The sequence below is a fragment of the Poecilia mexicana genome, unplaced genomic scaffold, assembly GCF_051168715.1.
Source record: "Poecilia mexicana isolate PSO_F unplaced genomic scaffold, ASM5116871v1 scaffold_17, whole genome shotgun sequence".
In the NCBI taxonomy this organism is placed as follows: Eukaryota; Metazoa; Chordata; class Actinopteri; order Cyprinodontiformes; family Poeciliidae; genus Poecilia; species Poecilia mexicana.
Genome location: NW_028263386.1, coordinates 147,602 through 165,228, shown reverse-complemented (window position 1 = coordinate 165,228; position 17,627 = coordinate 147,602). Strand labels below are relative to the sequence as shown.

The following is a 17,627-nucleotide window of genomic DNA, read 5'->3' as shown; positions in this document are numbered from 1 at the left end:
TATTCTGAAGGGCAGTTAGACGCTGAGGGAGCTTCCGGGGAAGGCAATGCTAACAGCTAACGGCTAACAGACAGAAAACTTAACTTTCCGTCACTTGCTGAACAGAACCAGAACCCCGGAACCGCTCCGAACTAACAACCGAACCTCTTCTCATGCCGCTTCAGCTCTGAAGAGGCTTCTGGCAACCGCTCGTGCACGCGCCCGGTTTCCATGGCCACGGAGGAGTTGTACGAGGTAAAGCTAATATGCTAACAGTTAACTTACTGAAGTTTGTAGCGACCAGGTAACCCAGTTGGACTGTAAAGTTCTGAAGAACCGGGTCAGCCGAGCCCGAACGTCTCTTTTTAACATGGAGGGGATTTTCCCTTACATGGTTCACATTGAGTGGGAACATTAACACTTTTTGGGGATGTTATTGTTGTTTTCCTAGCTACTGTTTGGTTTCTCTACAGTTATTCTGCTTCATCTCTTCCTCCTAAAAGCTCAGGACTTAAAGGTCAAACCAGTCTGTAGTAGGGGTACTGTTCAGAAGAACTGGTTCTACTGGTGAGATTAAGATCTGGCATGATTCTGACTTTAGTTCGTTTATATCTTCCTCTCTATTTATCTACATCTGCGGCTCTCCCTTTGCTGAACAATCGGTACTGCAATTAATTAGCTCCTTTGTTTCTGTGGATGCGAAAATTAGCGATAAAAATAGCGGCAAATGAATGGCTTGATGGAGTAATTAATTCAGATTCTATTTATTGTCATTGAACAAAATTCCAGAGATGCAAAACGTTTGGCAAAAAATGGCTCAGCATGTTGACCAATAGGAGGGAAGCTGACCAAACGCCGATCAACTGGGTCGGGTCCAGGGTCTGGTTCCTTTGCAGCGCAACCGGGTCGTGTCCAGGGTCCGGTTTTGTTGCAGAGGAACCAGGTCAGGTGGAGGTTCTGACGCTGCTGCTTGGTCCAGGTGGAGCGCATCGTTGACAAGCGGCGGAGCAGGAAGGGGCGGGTGGAGTACCTGGTGAGGTGGAGAGGCTACGGCTCGGAGAGCGACACCTGGGAGCCGGAGACTCACCTGTCTGCCTGCATGTCCTACGTCCACGAGTTCAACCGACGGCACTTGGAGCGGGACGCCGCCCTGCTGCGCTCCACTCGTGGCCCCCCCTGCGGCGCCACCCAGCCCCGGCCCCCAACGGAGGCCCCACCCCCCAACTCCTTCGGCCCCACACGCCGCGGCGTGGACCTGGCCAAGAGCGGGATCAAGATCCTGGTTCCTCGGAGCCCCATGAACCCGCGGCCGGACTCAGAGGACTCGCCCAGTGAGGCGGCGCAGAGCCTGGAGGCAGGCGCTCAGGAGGCGCACCCTGTACCGCCTGAGGTCGCCCTGCTGGAGAAACCGGCCGCCATCCAGCTGGCGCCCGGTCAGGAGAGGGCCCGCATGGGGACCCGTCCCCGGAACCAGAACCCGCTGCCACTGCTACCGCCACCAACCCCTGTGACCCCCATGACCCCGGCGGCGGTCCACTCCCTCTGCAGCTCCGGTGAGTCTTACTAACACCAGCCAATCTGTAAACAGGTGAACAGGTAATCTCCCTCCCCTATCTTGCCTCTGATTCAGTTCAACACTTTGTTCGGTTTGCGGATGACGTCTAGATCTACCCGCCTAGAGATGCTAAATGATGAAATACAGAAATGATGGAGAATTTGAGCGTTCCTCATAGCAAAGCTCGGATTTCTAGTTTCTGTTAGGAGGAATAATCCGTGCCGTTGTGACATCACCACTGGATCCCTGCCAGTCGTTATGAAGCCTCGTTGAGTCGTTAACGAGGCGCCTTCCAGTGCTCCAGGAAGCTGCACTTCCTACAGGAAGCATGACCATATAAGGCTGCCTGGTTGCTATTGGATACGTTTTAAACGGGTCGGCCCCTTCTGGTTTTCTGGATCTTTGTGCCCAGAATAATGCGTTGCTATTAAATTTCCCTCAGACTTTGGAGCGCTGCTCCGTTTCCCTGCAGGAAGTTACCTGTCCAGGTGAGATCGTGTCACGTCGTTTCTTATTTTTATGCATTGGCTTTGATGTCCGAGATATAACACTTGGCGTCCAGGCCTGATGTCCTCTTTCTGTCTCCAGGGAACACGGCGCTGATGGAGGCCGTTACCGGGGCGACCGGAGCCGTGGGAAAGCGGCGCCTAGAGGAGCGCTCCACGTTCGACAAGAGGCTGAGGGTCAGCGTCCGCCAGACGGAGAGCGCCTACCGCTACCGCGACATCGTGGTGAAGAAACAAGATGGCTTCACCTACATCCTGCTGTCCACCAAGAGCTCCGAGAACAACGCGCTGAACCCGGAGGTGAGGCCACGCCCCATCGCTGCCATGTTCCCAGGCCACGCCCCCACCGCCGCCATGTTCTGCGTATTGACCCTCTGCTGTCCGACAGGTGATGAAGGAGATCCAGAGCGCCATGGCGACGGCTGCATCTGATGACAGCAAGCTGGTGTTGATTGGTGCTGTCGGCAGCGTCTTCTGCTGCGGCCTCGACTTCCTGTACTTCATCAGGCGACTGGCAGACGACAGGAAGAAGGAGAGCATCAAGATGGCTGAAACCATCAGGTATGGAGACGCAACGACTACAAGTCACCTCCTCCGTGTCCTCCATGTCACTTCCTCCGTGTCTCCTCAGGACCTTTGTCAACACCTTCATCCAGTTCAGGAAGCCCATCGTGGCAGCAGTGAACGGCCCGGCACTCGGACTCGGCGCCGCCCTCCTGCCTCTGTGCGACGTGGTGTGGGCCAATGAGAAGGCTTGGTTCCAGACGCCATACTCCACCTGCGGCCAGACGCCTGACGGCTGCAGCTCCTTCACCTTCCCTCGCATCATGGGCCCGGCCTCGGTGAGACGAGACTGGGGGCTGAGGACTGGGGATTGGGAACCGGACCTGGATCATGGTCCCGGCTTCAATTAGTCATGTTCAGTGAAGATGATTTCTCTCTGGTCCTCTGATCCGCCCCCTGACTCGTGTGTTGCAGGCTAACGAGTTGCTGCTGGGTGGCAGGAAGCTAACGGCCCAGGAGGCGTGTCTTAAGGGTCTGGTGTCGCAGGTGTTGTGGCCGGGAACATTCACGCAGGAAGTGATGCTGCGGGTCAAGGAGCTGGTGGCCGTTGACTCTCAGGTGAAGGATTTTCTCGCCGCGTTTTGCCGGCAGCTCAGTGGGTTCTGGTGGCTCAGTGTGTTCTGGTTCTGGCAGGTTCTGCAGGAGTCCAAAGCCCTGATGAGGAGCACCAGCCGCAGCGCACTGGAGCAAGCCAATGAACGCGAGTGCGAAGCCCTGAAGCGCGTCTGGGGATCCCTGCAGGGAACGGACTCCATCCTGCAGTTTTTGCAGAAGAGAACAGAACTCTGCTAGAACCAGAACCGGACCGGTTCTGCCTCTGTTTCAGGACCGAGATGTGGTGGTCCAGCCTTTGCCCGGTGGACCAGTCCTGGTGTCACCCATTGTATCTGAGGAAACCTGCTTGTCCTGGACCGACTCCTGGTTCCACCCGATTCTAGTTCCGTGTGGGCCGGATCTTGTTGTGTCTGGTCCTAAATTCATCTGGTTCTGGTTCTGTACGGGCTGGACCGGGTTCCCCTTTGGTTGCTGTTCTCACATCTGTCGGAGAGAATGAGATTTGACCAGAATTGAGATTCTAGACTAAACCAGGCCAGCAGTTCTGGTCCATAACGGCTGAGACTAAGTGCAGTGCCTCCCCCAGGTCTGGTCCAACTCCAGGGGACGCCAGGGAACACTCATAATGCATTCTGGGTAAATGGGACTGTTGGCGCTTGTGTCACATTAAAGTCACATGACTATCTTTGTGGTTCTGAAAATGTTCTGGTCAGGTTTGATGCTCAGAATCCTCCCATCAGAACCGGTCTAACACCAAACGCATAAGCGTTAGCAGAAGCTAAGGCTACTTGTGTAAAAGTTAGCAGAAGCTAACATTAAATGCACAAGTTAGCAGTAGCTAATGCTAACCATTCAGTCAACCGTTTCTCATCATGTTCTCCTTCCAGTTGACGATTGGTCTGAGACTAACAGCAAAGTTATCTGTTTCTGATTTTGCTTAGTTTTCCACTTCCTGTTTGCACAGGAAGTGGAAAACGTGACAAAGTTCATCCAAGTTATGAAAATGACAAACGTTTTACAGTAATAAATAATCCAAAGTGACAGCCTTCTCGAAAAATGGCCGTCATCCTGAAATACTAGTGGTTGATGGAAAATATGAAAAACATGCGACATGTAGTTGTAGTTAGCTAACCCTAGTTAGCTAACTAACTAGGGTTAGTTAGTTAGCTAACTAACTAGTTAGTTAGTTGGTTAAATAACTAACTAACTAACTAGTTAGTTAGTTAGTTAGTTAGTTAGTTAGTTAGCAACACAACGAGATTTGCGCAACACAACGCGAATCGTTGTGTTGCGTCAACACAACGATTATCACAATAACATGCTGCAATATAAAGGGTCTCCCACCCCCGGTCAGCCCACTGATCCAGTGGAGGAAGTGATGGACATCCAGGCTCCTCAGCCTCCAGGAGCTTCGAGAAGAACCTTGCTGAAGCAAACAGGAAGGGGCGGGACAGACCACCGTCAGTCTCATACCTTATTTGGAAATGGGACCATTGCACTCCGAAAGTGAAGGGGGCGCTATTTATTCGCCGCCTCCCGATTTTATTTTATTTTGAAATCTGTGCTATATCTTCACCTTTAGGAAGGAGTTTCACTCTCGGCTTGTATTTCAACTTCAATCTTTTATTTACTTAAGCGCAGCTCACAGTTTTTAACAAATTCTGTAGCTTTGTGTGTACTTCTAAATCTGCTTCTTAATTGCATCTTTTCGGGCCTGCTACTGCCTGTGGTGGCTGGAGGTGGTAACACAACTGACTTAACTACGTCACTACATGAGAATAGCACAAAGTCTTTATTTACTGTTAATCCGGCTTTACTGGCACTGTAAAAGATAAATTATAAAACACCGTATTTTTTAAGGATGTAGAGCTAATTAAATGACATAAACAAGACATTTATACATTATAAATAATATCTCAGTGATTCTTGAGAATAGGGACAAAATGGGTTTTAATTTTCCCCATTTTTTTATTTTTATTATTTCTCAACCTTATGTATGCAAATATGACAAATAATGTTTTGGAAATGTAAAGATGCTAAGGTCCAGGGTCCCAGTTGGAACATTTTTTAAAAATTACATTTTTAATGGACCTAAGCCCTTTGTCATCACCATCTGACAAAAATAAATATAAAATTATTTTTTAATTACCCTATTCGTGATATTTTACTTATTTTTACAGACAAATGCTTCTCAAGAAACAACAAAAAAATATTTAAAACAAAAAACAACAAAAAGTCCATCTGACGGAGTTGACCCAGAACTGAAGGTGGTGACAAACTGAGTAAAATGAAAAACTTGATACATGTGAAGTAATGCAATTTATGTAAAATACATTAAAATGAATTAATTGCACATTTAAGTGAGATTTGACAACAATTTCACTGAAAGAGTCAAAAAAACTGATGGAGTTGACAAAAAGCCAAACTACCTCAATTTATATGATGTTATTCTGAAGGAGGCCATATTGTAGCTCGTCAGGTCCATGAAATCTTTACAGTTTACTAGAATGAAGCTTTTATTTCACAAAATGTCATCAAAGTTTTATAAATTGTCAGTTATGGAGTTGAGACATCCTGGTTGTGACGAGCAACTTAGGAATAAAACAGAAGAAAAAACTAAAGAATAACTTAAGCCAGTGGTTTCCAAACATTTTCTGCGCCCCCCTATGGATTACAAATGGCTGTCTGGTTGAAACGACGCGTGTGAGGGGGAGAGGGCATCGACTTTTTTGGGGGCAAAATGAATGTACGTAGCTGAAAATAGACACCAACATCGGTAGCCTACAAGCTACTTGTTAAGCTTAAGGCTCTGTATTGATGTTAGCTAGTCATCCTTTAGCTAACATTACCTGCATCCAGCAGTTTGGAGGAAAAACTGTGAAAAGTTCTTTGCGTTTTGCTGGTTTGCTGCCGTGATTCTAACACAAACCTACGTAGCTCCGCCCAGCAGCAGCAGGTCTCCTTCACAGGTGGAAACCCAGCGCGAGCGTCGTAGCGCTCATGTTGCGTTTAAAGGCGGCTCGGAAAAACAGGTTACAACATGTTAACAACGGATTAAACAGTTTTAACTGCTGATAAAAGTGACAGAGGACACAGATATGGGAAGTGTGGAAGCCTCTACTGTATCAAACTGACAGGAATAACAGAGAGTTGGTCATTCTAAGGTAAAAACCCAGCGCATACAGTGTTCATGTTTCGTTTTGTTTTTTTCATCCAGACGGCTTCCCGCGCCCCCCCTGCAATGACACGGCGCCCCCCCTAGGGGGCGCGCCCCACAGTTTGGGAACCTCTGACTTAACCTAACCGGAGCTAACTAGCCTCTTAGCAAAGGAAGAGAAAGGAAGAGGTCATGGGGTCCTCAGAAGGACCCCATGACCCCCAGTGCCCCCCAATAATGCCTGATTTTTTTACATTCTTTTCATGTCTGACGGTGTTGACAAAAACTAGGGACAATTTTCAATAGAGTTGGAAAATATATAAAAATGATTTTTAATTCAATTTATTGATACTTTTATAATTATTTATATGAATACTTATACTTGTCATAATATATTATCTTAGTATTCCTTTAATTGTTTTAAACTATTATAATGTGTTGAGTTCTGCTCCTGGACGAGGGATTTTACAGGCATCATCCACCGACTACAATGTTTAAAAAAAATATTCAGCAAACACCAGGAAAATATACATTGTTGTGCTCACATGACTCAGGTTAGTTTAGTCAGATATTTGAAAAAAGTATATTTTGTGTATATTTTATTCAAATTTTGTGCTTTATCCATTTGACCTGTTTTGTCCCTATTCTCAAGAATCACTGATCTATATATGTCCATCAATTATAGGAGGAACAAAAGAAATAAGGACACATAAAAAACATGAACTATAATAAAAAATACCATTTGCAATGTATACATAAGAAATTTAATTGAGCAAAAGTCAATAACAAACTAATTAATTAGGTTACAAGCAGGGTTGTTATAAAGATACAAGCACAAATTCATATTTTTGTTTTTAATGGTGCCTTGTATTATTCCGGCATTACTGGCACTGAGACTTTTTGTTGGTAGAGTCATATATAGGAAAAAATAAGATGAAACTATTTAGTCTATCAACGTTGAAATTTTCCTTAGACTCTAAATCGATAAATCATATTCATGAATCACATTATCAACAATGTGTGAATAGAGCAAAACACTTAGCACGCTAAATGTTATTTAGTTTGGTTAAGAATAATTATTGCACCATCAATAAATGTCTAATAAATGTTCTTATTGCCAGAAGAACACAGTAACACCTTCATCAGCTCAGAGTTCAAACTGATGAATAATAATGATGGACGCTCCTTGCTGAAATATTCCTGCCATCTTCCATGTTCTTTCATGCAAACAGACAGAGATGTTTTTGGTTTCACCACCATTTACCTGCTGTTATACCTGCCATTCAAAGTATTCTTAAAGTTAGTCTGTTAGTCTGCAGCTCATGTGACCAAACCAGTCGAGGAGATGAAAAGTTAAAACTTGAGTTAAAATGTTGTTTTAACTTGATGAGTTAAAACTTAATTTAGAATATTAAGTTTTAACATTTTAACTCAACAACCTCTACCTAACTAGAAGTTATACACAACCTCAAGTTGGGTAACCCCAAGATCACTGGGTCTTCTTAAAAGGTAGAGTCTGAGAACAGTTCTTAAAGATGTAGTCAGTGTTTTCAGCAAAGTTGAGCTGACTGTCCAGGAATGACACAAGGAATTAAAAATTTGCCACAGTTTCAACAGGTTGGCCATCGAGTGAAACTGGAATCACTTTCAGTTCTTATCACATTTAATTAGCTCTACTTCCTTAAGAAAATGAAAAGGTATGCTCTTTTGTGAGGGACTTTATATTTTACTGTTCCAGTAATGCAAGAATTAATAATAAATAATAAAGACTATGTGGCGTTCTGATTTAGTCATTAGATTAGTTGTGCTACCACCCCCACGCCACTAGAGGCAGCAGCAGGCCCGAAAATATGCGACTATGGAGCAGATTTAGAAGTAAACTGAAATCTACAGAATTTTTAAAAACAGTGAGCTGCGCTGAAGTAAATGAGAGAGAGAGAAGTTCCTTTCGAAGGTGTACATATATCACAGACTTTAAAAGAAAATGAAAACAGGAGTCGGATAATATAGGAAATAGTGCCCCCTTCACTTCCGCGGTCACGCACGTGGTAGCTGCGCTGTGACGTGAAATGGGCATTAGCCAATGAAACGCAGCCCCTGTGGTGAGGTTCATGGTCCCCTTTCCACATGAGGTATGAGACTGACAGCGGTCCGTCCCGCCCCTTTCTGTGGACTTGGGAGCTTCAACAGAAGGGAACCGCCAGGACAGAGCCCCTGAGGACCAGGTTGGGAGACCCCTTTCCATGATGATAGACACAAAGCACCAGAACTTAGATACATTTTATTTAAAGAGCTGCAGATGACACAAACACTGATGTCCTAAGGGAACCCAACAGTTCAGAACACAAGTCCACTGTTCTTTTCCCAGTAAATTGTAGCCAACCTCAGATCCTGAACCAGTTGGTTCCAGTACAGATCAGAACCAACCCATCAGAATCTGGGAGGTTAGGGACCTGCCCCATCTGACGCCCTGGTAGACGTTGGAGGAGGCAGGGAAGTCCATCAGGGCAGGCAGGGAAGTCCATCAGGGCGGGCAGGGAAGTCCATCAGGGCGGGCAGGGAAGTCCATCAGGGCGGGCAGGGAAGTCCATCAGGGCGGGCAGGGAAGTCCATCAGGGCGGGCAGGGAAGTCCATCAGGGTGGGCAGGTCTTCTGTGCCCCAGTGGCCAGGTGTAGGCGGTATGTGTGGTCGGGGAACATCAGCAAGTTGTAGAGGTCGTGACCTCCGGTCAGGATGTTGCGCTCGCCGTCGCCCCAGGACACCGGACTGTCGGTGAAGCCATGAACTGTCACAGAAGCCCAGGAGTCCGTCTGGGCCTGCTGCAGGTAACACCTGGAGGACAGGTGAGTCACAGGGTGCTCAGGTGAGGTGAGGTGAGGTGAGTTGTGTGTGTCTGTGGGCTGACCTCAGCTCCTCCACTAGGTGCTGCAAGTCCTGTGGCAGCAACAGGCCACAGGCCGACATGCTCATTGCCTGGCTGACAGTCGCCTCTGGTTCCAGACAGGTGAGCGTAGACAGGAAGTCACTGGATGAATTCTCACTGTAAACACAGAAGAAGAGTGACTCCCGGTCATGACCCCTCAGAGCCTCAAATGGCAGCGAGCCTCACAGGCTGACAGCGGCGTCCACGGCGCCGATCCACTCCAGGAGGTCGTGGGGGTCACACGACCGCAGGGCAGGGCGGACCAGGCGGCTCAGGCCGCGCCGGCTGACCTCCGGTCTGCGTTCCAACCAATCGCAGCGAGATAGGAGGGGCCGCAGCGAGGCCCCGCCCCCTGCCAGACAGAGGGCGATCAGCCGAGATGGGACCCGAGGGGCCAGAGGTCGATGGCGATTGCGTCACTCACCCGGATGATGCGAGATCAGGAAGTCCATCTGCAGCTTCAGGTGTGACATCAGAGCTCGGCGGAGCCTCAGGTAGCCCCGCCCACCAGGGGCCATGCTGCCATCCCTCAGGTCCACCGTGACCTCTGCACAGGTACACACAGGTAAACAACCCGTTCTGGACTGAGAACGACCCAGAATCAGAACCATAACCGATACCATATCTGCTGCTGGTTCTGTTGGATCTGGAAGGTCGGCCCTCAAGGCCCAGCGTCTCGAAGGCGTCCTTATCCAGAGAAAACACCAGGTGACCTGAACACACACACACACACACCTGGCTCTGGACAGGTAACCAGGAAGTGATGTCACCTGAACTCACTGCTTACCGTTTGGCATCAGAGCGACACAGTTGTCCTCGTCGATTCGAGTTCTGAAGGACAGACCGTACACGCTGCCTAGAGACAGATATAGGTGATGTACGACAGGTGAGTGTGAGGTATGACAGGTGAGACAGGTGCGTTACCTTGGTACACGGCGCTCTGCAGGAAGTCTTTGTCCAGCAGCTCATATAATGGCAGCTGCTTGATCAGGTAGAAGCTGCTGAAGCTGTTCAGGATGGACTCCAGGTGAGAGGGGGCGGAGTCATACTCAGGTAGCAGCACGGATACCTGTACAGGTGAGAGCAGGTAGCAAAAGGTGTTCCTGCAGAACTGGATCTGTTCTGGTGACCAGGTCAGGATCTGGCCCCGTTTGTCCCACAAGTTAGCAGGTACCTGGTCGTCATGGTAACAGTGTGTTTGGTCACGGTACGACCTGGGTCAGAGGAAGCTAACCAGTGGTTCTGGTTCTGTTAGAGGTCCAGCACAACCAGAACTAGGCTGCAGCCTACAGCCGCTGGTCTCACTTGGGCAGGTAACGCTTCAGGACGACAGACGATCAGAACCAAAGTTCTGGTCCAATAAACCAGACCTGACTGGCTCAGAAAGGTTGTGATAGACCCAATTTAAGAACCTGGTTCTGCTGGGTTCTGACCCGGTCCAGCTGCTGCTGGTTCTGCCATGATGTTCCGTTTAGATCCCATATCTATCTGAGTCAATTAGATCTGGGTCACATCAGAGTCCGGTCCCGGTACGGTCTAGAACACCGGTCCCCGTCCCTCCTGCTCCTCAGCAGAGGAACCAGAAGGTTCTGTTGGGTTCGGATGATGATAATGTTTACATTTATTACTGGGAAGGCGTGAATACTTTTCCTAGCATCTGAGCTCGATCTGACCGCAGGTGGATCTGCAGACCCGGTTCGGTCCGGTGTTGAAACGGAAGTAACGGATCTTTATTTAACGTTCTGGACTCCGGGGGTTCTGATGAACTCATTGTTCGATTCGGGTTCTTGCGCTGTCTGATGTTGCTCTCAGATGGTTCCGACCCAAACAACCTCAGCACGTGTTTAGGCGCATGCGCATGTCTTACCTTGTAGTTGAAGCGCAGCTGCTCCATCTGGGAACTCACGCGGTTCTTTTCGTCCAGGAAACTGGACCGCTCACAGACCAGCAGGTTTCGCTGGGTTCGGCTCAGGTCCACGCACATCTTTATGAAACCGGATCCTCCTGGTTCGGATCAGCAGCTATAGAAGTTCCGTTTATTCAGTTGTTGTCAGTGAGTCAGCGCCCCCTGCCGGCCGGAGTGGAGACCTGCAAGTTGTTTCTGGTTCCAGAAGAACTCAGATCTGGATCGGAACCAGAACCACCTGCACTCTGACAAACACGAGAATCGGCCAGTTTCTTCCGAAACTTAGGATCTGATCCGCGTTTGGAAATACGTCACAACCGTGTTGCCGTAGTGACGCACGCTAACCCGGAAGTAAATGAGGCACGCGGTGGTGCGTGCTTCAAGAGTTGGTTCTGGTCAGGATCGGTGAGATCGAACCTGGTTTGAGTTTCTGTCCGCTGTGACGTCATGGAACAGGTCGCGAACGTCCCTGGTCAGTTTGATGACGCAGAGGAGGACAGGTGAGGCAGACAAACACTTAAACCAGTTCCGAAGAGCAGAACCGTTCGGTTCTCTCAGAAGGTTCCGGTTCTTTTCTTTCCCTTTGTTTAGGCCGTTGAGACGCCGTCAGATCAGAACCTCATTCCGGATCTGGCCGCATGATTTGCAGCAAACCAGAGCAAAATAAGAAAGAACATCCGGTGTGTTCGGTCTGGAGACGATTCCATGGTGTTAGAGGTTCTTGTGTCCAAACGGGTCGAATCACGGAGCAGAGGAGCTAACAACGAACAGAACCGAACCTGAGCTGTGAGTCATTGAACTCTTGGCAGTGAATCTCCGTTCACCAGTGTTGTTGTGGCAGCTGTTTGCGTTTCACCCTCAGCTGATCAGAGGCCTTGTTTACTCCGAGTGCCGCTTAATGAGGTTTGATTTTTCCACTGACAGTGATGGTTAAATACTGGGAACATAAATGGGAACATAAATATGCTGTTACGGGTCAACATGGAGGATAAATACAGCAGCAACGTTTTCTCGGGTGGGAGTGGGCCCATCGTGGGCCCTGATGACGTCAGGTCTGATGTTGCTAGGATACAGACACAACACCCAATGCATTTGTGGCAATATCTGGTGATTTTAATCATCATGCCAACTTTTCACCAGTTTGTCTGCTGCTTCACCTGGGAAAACAAGATTCTGAATTTGTTTTATGATAATGTCAAGGATGCAAACGTCTCCAAACCAAAACCTCCTCTGGGGAGATCAGACTGTGAACTGGTTCCTCTCTGTTCTGAATACACACCTCTGGTGAAGAGACGACCTGTTGGGAAATGGTGACAGGGAGCAGAAGAGGCCCTCCAGGCTGGTTTGAAGCAACTGATCGGATCGCTCTGTGCCAGCCTCATGGAGACGACATCAGAGCAGAGAGACGCTTCCTGAATGACAAACCCTGGATCAGCAGGGACCTGAAGGAACCAAAGAGCCTTTAGGGACGAGACGGGGCGTCGCTGAGGAGGAAACGAGCAGCTGCAGTCCAGATTAGAGACAGAAGAACAGCAAGAATCTGGAGGAGAAACTGCAGAGGAACCAAATCAGAGAATCAGGAAGGAAGAAGATCTCAGGCTGTGAGCAAAAGGAGGATGGAAGGAAGCCTGGAAGGAGCAAAAGAGCTGAAGACATTCAGACAGGTTCAGGATCATCATCATCATCATCCCTATCCCTCCTTCCTCTGACCCTCAGCTTCCTGTCAAACCTCTCATCTCCTAACTTCCTCCTCAGTTGTGGATCTTCTGCTTCCACTAGTTTGACTCTGACCAGATCAGGAGCTGCTGCTCCGTTTGCCTCCTGATCTGGTTCTGGACCTGAAGAGGCAGTTGGAGAGATGGAACCAGAACTAGAATCAGAACCAGAACCAGGTGTCGGTCCTGAAGACCTGAAGCTGCAGAGCGGTTCTGTGGGATTCTGCAGCATCTCTTCAGCTCGACACAACAGAAGGTTCTGTTGCTATGGACGACATCCTGCCTGGTTCTGGTACCAGAGAAAACTCACCATCAGTCATCAATGACCCATTTAACACGATTCAGCCTGATCTGCTCTGTGAGGAACAGCAGGAGACTCAGGTGGAGCCTCAACCCTCACCTGGATCCATGACACCTGATGACAGACCACAGGTAGAGACTGGAGGACCGAGCTGTGGCTCTGTTCTCTCTCCGTTCCTTTTCTCTCTCTACACTTCAGGACTCCAGAATAAGTCTGACTCCTGTCATCTACAGAAACACTCAGATTACAGAAACACTCAGATTACTCTGCAGCTGTTGGTTCATCAGAGACGACCAGAGGCTGAGTACAGAGAGCTGGTGGACCGCTTTGGGTCATGGAGGGAACAGTCAAATCATCTGAAATGTGAACAAAACTAAGGAGATGCTTGTTGGTTTCAGGAGGAACAGGGTCAAAGGTCAAACCCTATTTCCATCATTGGAGAAGAAGTGGAGGTGATGAGGAACATAAAAACCTGGATGTTCATCTGGACAAGAGGAAGGAACAGAGACGGAGGAAGAGAAGATCCTTCAGGGTTTGGATCTGCTGTCAGAACCACCGGAACCATCAGAACCACTAGAACCATCAGAACCATCAGAACCACCAGAACCATCAGAACCACCAGCATCTTCAATAACTGAAGAATCTAAATTAATGAGTTATAGCAGGGGTCCACAAAGTGGGTTCTGGAGGCATCCTGGAAGTTTTATTCTCTCCCTGCTGGTAGAAACAACCTCCTCAGCAGGTCAATGTTCCTCTGAGGCCTCCAACGATCCATCATTTGATCCAGGTGCATTAAACCAGGGAGAGACTAAAACATGCAGCATGCCGGGCCTCCAGGACCCACTTTGGACCCCCCTGATTTACAACATTTAATTTACATCAGAACCATTAGAATTGTCAGAACCAGTGACGGAAACAGATGGTAAACGTGGGCTGGACTGACAGAATTTTGGCTCACTGTTACTTAAAAATGTTTTCAGGTTTCTGACTCGTTTAACCAATCAGGGCTCTCCCTGTGCCTGTTCTGACCAATCAGGGCTCTCCCTTGTCTACCTGTCCTCCAGCTGCTCTCTGATTGGCTGTTTCTGTCTCTAATGTTGTTCATGTAGCAGCCAATCAGTGCATGTCATTAGTGACATCACGGCCCAGCTGACATCAGAGTGGCTGGAGGATGAAGATGAGGATGAAGATGGTGAGGATGAAGATGAGGAGTGGGAGTGGACTTCTCCAGCTGATTGGACCAAGAGAATCAACCAGACTGGCACCAGCTGTCAGGTCAGACTCTGCTTGCTGTTACCATAGTTACAGTTTTCTCTGTGTGGAGGGTTACCATGGTTACCAGCTTAGGTTTCCTTTGATCAGGAAGGTTCTAATGGGCCCGGTTTAAGGTTCTGAAGGCGTATGTGTTCCTCCTCAGGCCAACCGGCAGAACCCGTCCAGCAAGATGGCGTCATCATCAACTCCGACCGACAAGGTTCTGAGGAAATATGAGCAGAAAATCAACCTCGGTACCACTCAGCACCAAAGAACCCGCTTAGTTCCATTACACTGCATTCATCATCACAGTGAACCAGTTACCAGAACCGGATCAGTAGGAAGGTTCTGCTGGGTTCTAATGGGGAACCCAGACGTTCTCTCCTTCATGGGTCACGAGCACTGGCTGAGATATGCTAGCTGCTAGTGTAGCTGCTAGCTGCTAGTGGAGCTGCTAGCTGCTAGTGGAGCTGCTAGTGTATAGTGGAGCTGCTAGTGTATAGTGGAGATGCTAGTGGAGCTGCTAGCTGCTAGTGGAGCTGCTAGTGTATAGTGGAGCTGCTAGTGTATAGTGGAGCTGCTAGCTGCTAGTGGAGCTGCTAGCTGATAGTGGAGCTGCTAGCTGCTAGTGGAGCTGCTAGTGTATAGTGGAGATGCTAGTGGAGCTGCTAGCTGCTAGTGGAGCTGCTAGCTGCTAATGTAGTGTACAAGTGTCACCTGCCTGGTGGCTCCGCCCCCACAGGTGTCTCCTGTACCTGAGCTGCTGTGTTGTTCCTGCAGACCAGCTGAACTTGGAGGACAGTGTGACCAACAAGGTGACGGCCATGCAGAAGCAGAAGGAGGCCGGAACGTATGTCTGCCCTCACCTGCAGCTGCTCACCTGCTGGTCATGTGACTCCTCTCTAACCTTGTGATTGGTTCCCTTCACAGGTACAGAGTGAAGGACAAATCAGACCGAGCTACCGTAGAGCAGGTCAGGATTGTTGATGGGCTGAAGGGAAGTGACCCTGTACCAGCTGACAGGAAGTGACCTGTTGCGTTCCTCTGCAGGTGTTGGACCCTCGGACTCGGATGATTCTGTTCAAGATGCTGAGTCGGGGAATCATCAGCGAGATCAACGGCTGCATCAGCACCGGGAAGGAGGTCAGGTGACCTGGGTTCTGGAGCCGAGTGGCTCGGACCAGTTCGGGGCGGGTGAGCTGGGCGGGTTGGGGGATTGGTTGCCGTGGTAACCAGTGGGTTCCTGCGGTCCCTCAGGCCAACGTTTACCACGCCAGCACAGCGGCTGGAGAAAGCAGAGCCATCAAGATCTACAAGACGTCCATCCTGCAGTTCAAGGACCGGGACAAGTACGTTAGCGGAGAGTTCAGGTCAGTCCGCTTCCTGTGCCTTTCAAAATAAGAGCAGCCTCTCTGGATCTGAGGCCACGTTGGCTCCGGTTCTGTTCTGCAGGTTCCGCCACGGCTACTGTAAAGGAAACCCCAGGAAGATGGTCAGAACCTGGGCTGAGAAAGAGATGAGGAACCTGATCAGGTCAGAACCTCGGCCCGACATGCAGAACCCGGTAGAACCCATCAGAACCAGTTCTTGTGTTCCAGGTTGCAGGCGGCTGGCATTCCCAGTCCAGAACCGGTTCTGCTCCGGAGTCACGTTCTGCTAATGGGTTTCATCGGGAAAGACAACAGGTAAGAATCGGAGCCGGTTCCAACCCAGTGTGCGGCCAGCCGGATGCTGACGAAGGTTCTGGTTCTGTTTGGGTCAGGCCGGCTCCTCTGCTGAAGCACGCGGTTCTGAGCGGGTCCAAGGCCCGGCAGCTGTACCTGCAGGTGGTCCGGGACATGCAGCGGATGTTCCAGCGGGCCCGGCTTGTCCACGCCGACCTCAGCGAGTTTAACATGCTGTGAGTGGAACCGACCCGATCCATTCGGTTCCAGTCGGGCTCCTCTGACCCAGTTCTGATCCGGTTGCAGGTACCATGGCGGAGACGCTTACATCATCGATGTGTCGCAGGCGGTGGAGCACGACCATCCGCACGCCCTGGACTTTCTGCGCAAGGACTGCAGCAACGTCAACGGTGGGCCCGGTTCCAGTTCTGATCCGCAGGTCGGCCCGGTTCTGACCCTTAATGGTTCTGACCTGTCTGTGGTTCCCAGAGTTCTTTGCGCGGCGCGGTGTGGCGGCCATGACGGTGCGGGAGCTGTTTGACTTCATTACAGACCCGGCTGTCTCCAGCGGCAATATAGAGGCATACCTGGACAAGGTGAGAAGTATCCGGCGGTACCTCTGGACCCGTCTGGAACCAGAACCTGTTCTGGTTCCGGACGGGTCCGGGACGCCCCCTGACACCCGGCTGTCTGTGATTGGTGGAGCAGGCCATGGCGACTGCGGCCCAGCGGACAGCGGAGCAGCGATCGGACCGGGACCGGGTCGATGAGGAGGTAATGGCTCCGAGGCTCCGCCCTCCTCTCCGATTGGCTCCCTGAGTTCACTGAGGCTCCGCCCCCCCACAGGTGTTTAAGCAGGCCTACATCCCGCGCACGCTGACCCAGGTGAGAGGCTATGAGCGCCACGTGGAGCTGATGAAGTCCGAGGAGGCGGCAGCCATTAGCGGTCACCATGACGACGTAAGAGCAGCAGCGCCCCCTGTCTTCTTCTGTGGTTTTTAACTGAATCGATGATGATGAAGGCTCCCTGTTCTCCTCAGGTTCTGTACCAGACGCTGACGGGCCTGAAGAAGGACCTCTCTGGAGTTCAGACGGTTTGTACAGGTTCTGGGTCCGGTTCTGGTTCCGGTCCCGGTTCCTGCTAATGTTCTGATCCGCTGCTAGATTCCGGCGCTGCTGGAGGAGGACCAGCCTTCATCAGAGGAGGAAGAGGAGGGTGAGGAAGAGGAGGAAGAGGAGGACCAAGAGGGAAGTCCAATGGATAAGAAGGTGCTCAGTCTGTGGAATCGGAACCAGAACCACAACTGGAACCAGAACCTCGTGATATTAACTGCTTGTTGTTCCAGGAGAGGAAGAGGATGGTGAAGGAGGCCCAGAGGGAGAGGAGGAAGAGCAAAGTCCCCAAACACGTGAAGAAGAGGAAGGAGAAGGTGGCCAAGATGAAGAAGGGACGATGACCCGCCGAAGAACCGACCCGGTTCTGACTGGGAAGCAGAGGCTCTCGCTCTGTGGTTCTGTTCTGATTAAAGCTTTGATGTCAAACCAAA

At 49.9% G+C, this 17,627-nt stretch overlaps 3 protein-coding genes and 1 long non-coding RNA gene across 5 annotated transcripts; 3 read left to right on the top strand and 1 right to left on the bottom strand.

The window, feature by feature from the left end:
• On the top strand, positions 1-3,844 carry cdyl (chromodomain protein, Y-like). The gene is made up of 7 exons (XM_014978105.2): positions 1-234; positions 959-1,532; positions 2,123-2,340; positions 2,429-2,601; positions 2,672-2,882; positions 3,019-3,162; positions 3,238-3,844. Exons 1-7 carry the CDS (start codon positions 211-213, stop codon positions 3,394-3,396), a joined length of 1,503 nt encoding a protein of 500 aa, XP_014833591.1. The 5' UTR covers positions 1-210; the 3' UTR covers positions 3,397-3,844.
• A 4,736-nt stretch (positions 3,845-8,580) lies between these two features.
• rpp40 (ribonuclease P/MRP 40 subunit) lies at positions 8,581-11,454 on the bottom strand. Its single transcript, XM_014978101.2, has 8 exons — positions 11,108-11,454; positions 10,165-10,309; positions 10,028-10,096; positions 9,861-9,953; positions 9,665-9,787; positions 9,427-9,592; positions 9,223-9,357; positions 8,581-9,149 (listed from the first exon to the last, which is right to left on the bottom strand). Exons 1-8 carry the CDS (start codon positions 11,222-11,224, stop codon positions 8,951-8,953), a joined length of 1,047 nt encoding a protein of 348 aa, XP_014833587.2. The 5' UTR covers positions 11,225-11,454; the 3' UTR covers positions 8,581-8,950.
• Positions 11,455-11,456: 2 nt separating this feature from the next.
• Positions 11,457-17,627, top strand: riok1 (RIO kinase 1 (yeast)). 2 transcript variants are annotated; one of them, XM_088014455.1, is made up of 18 exons: positions 11,508-11,646; positions 11,738-11,932; positions 14,272-14,437; positions 14,580-14,670; positions 15,197-15,266; positions 15,347-15,389; positions 15,467-15,559; positions 15,674-15,786; positions 15,869-15,949; positions 16,015-16,101; positions 16,179-16,316; positions 16,387-16,490; positions 16,570-16,676; positions 16,789-16,854; positions 16,927-17,040; positions 17,121-17,174; positions 17,245-17,349; positions 17,427-17,627. In XM_088014455.1, the coding sequence occupies exons 4-18, from the start codon at positions 14,607-14,609 to the stop codon at positions 17,535-17,537; spliced, it is 1,350 nt and encodes a 449-aa protein (XP_087870581.1). In that variant the 5' UTR covers positions 11,508-11,646; positions 11,738-11,932; positions 14,272-14,437; positions 14,580-14,606; the 3' UTR covers positions 17,538-17,627. The 2 variants fall into 2 exon arrangements, with proteins under 2 accessions (XP_014833590.1, XP_087870581.1); XM_014978104.2 differs by lacking the exon at positions 11,738-11,932 and having other exon boundaries at positions 11,457-11,646.
• Positions 11,941-13,654, top strand: LOC148154461 (uncharacterized). Its single transcript, XR_015765780.1, has 2 exons — positions 11,941-13,293; positions 13,561-13,654. It is a non-coding gene; the product is annotated as an uncharacterized LOC148154461 (long non-coding RNA).

Coding starts and splice junctions, on each gene's coding strand:
- cdyl (XM_014978105.2), top strand. CDS start 211: ATGGCCACGGAGGAGTTGTACGAG. Junction 2,341..2,428: donor ACAACGCGCTGAACCCGGAG/GTGAGGCCACGC, acceptor GCTGTCCGACAG/GTGATGAAGGAGATCCAGAG. Junction 3,163..3,237: donor TGGTGGCCGTTGACTCTCAG/GTGAAGGATTTT, acceptor TGGTTCTGGCAG/GTTCTGCAGGAGTCCAAAGC.
- rpp40 (XM_014978101.2), bottom strand. CDS start 11,224: ATGTGCGTGGACCTGAGCCGAACCCAGCGAAACCTGCTGGTCTGTGAG. Junction 9,954..10,027: donor TGTCGCTCTGATGCCAAACG/GTAAGCAGTGAG, acceptor GTGTGTGTTCAG/GTCACCTGGTGTTTTCTCTG. Junction 9,593..9,664: donor CCTGATCTCGCATCATCCGG/GTGAGTGACGCA, acceptor TCTGTCTGGCAG/GGGGCGGGGCCTCGCTGCGG.
- riok1 (XM_014978104.2), top strand. CDS start 11,594: ATGGAACAGGTCGCGAACGTCCCTGGTCAGTTTGATGACGCAGAGGAG. Junction 15,390..15,466: donor ACCGAGCTACCGTAGAGCAG/GTCAGGATTGTT, acceptor GTTCCTCTGCAG/GTGTTGGACCCTCGGACTCG. Junction 16,491..16,569: donor GGACTGCAGCAACGTCAACG/GTGGGCCCGGTT, acceptor TGTGGTTCCCAG/AGTTCTTTGCGCGGCGCGGT.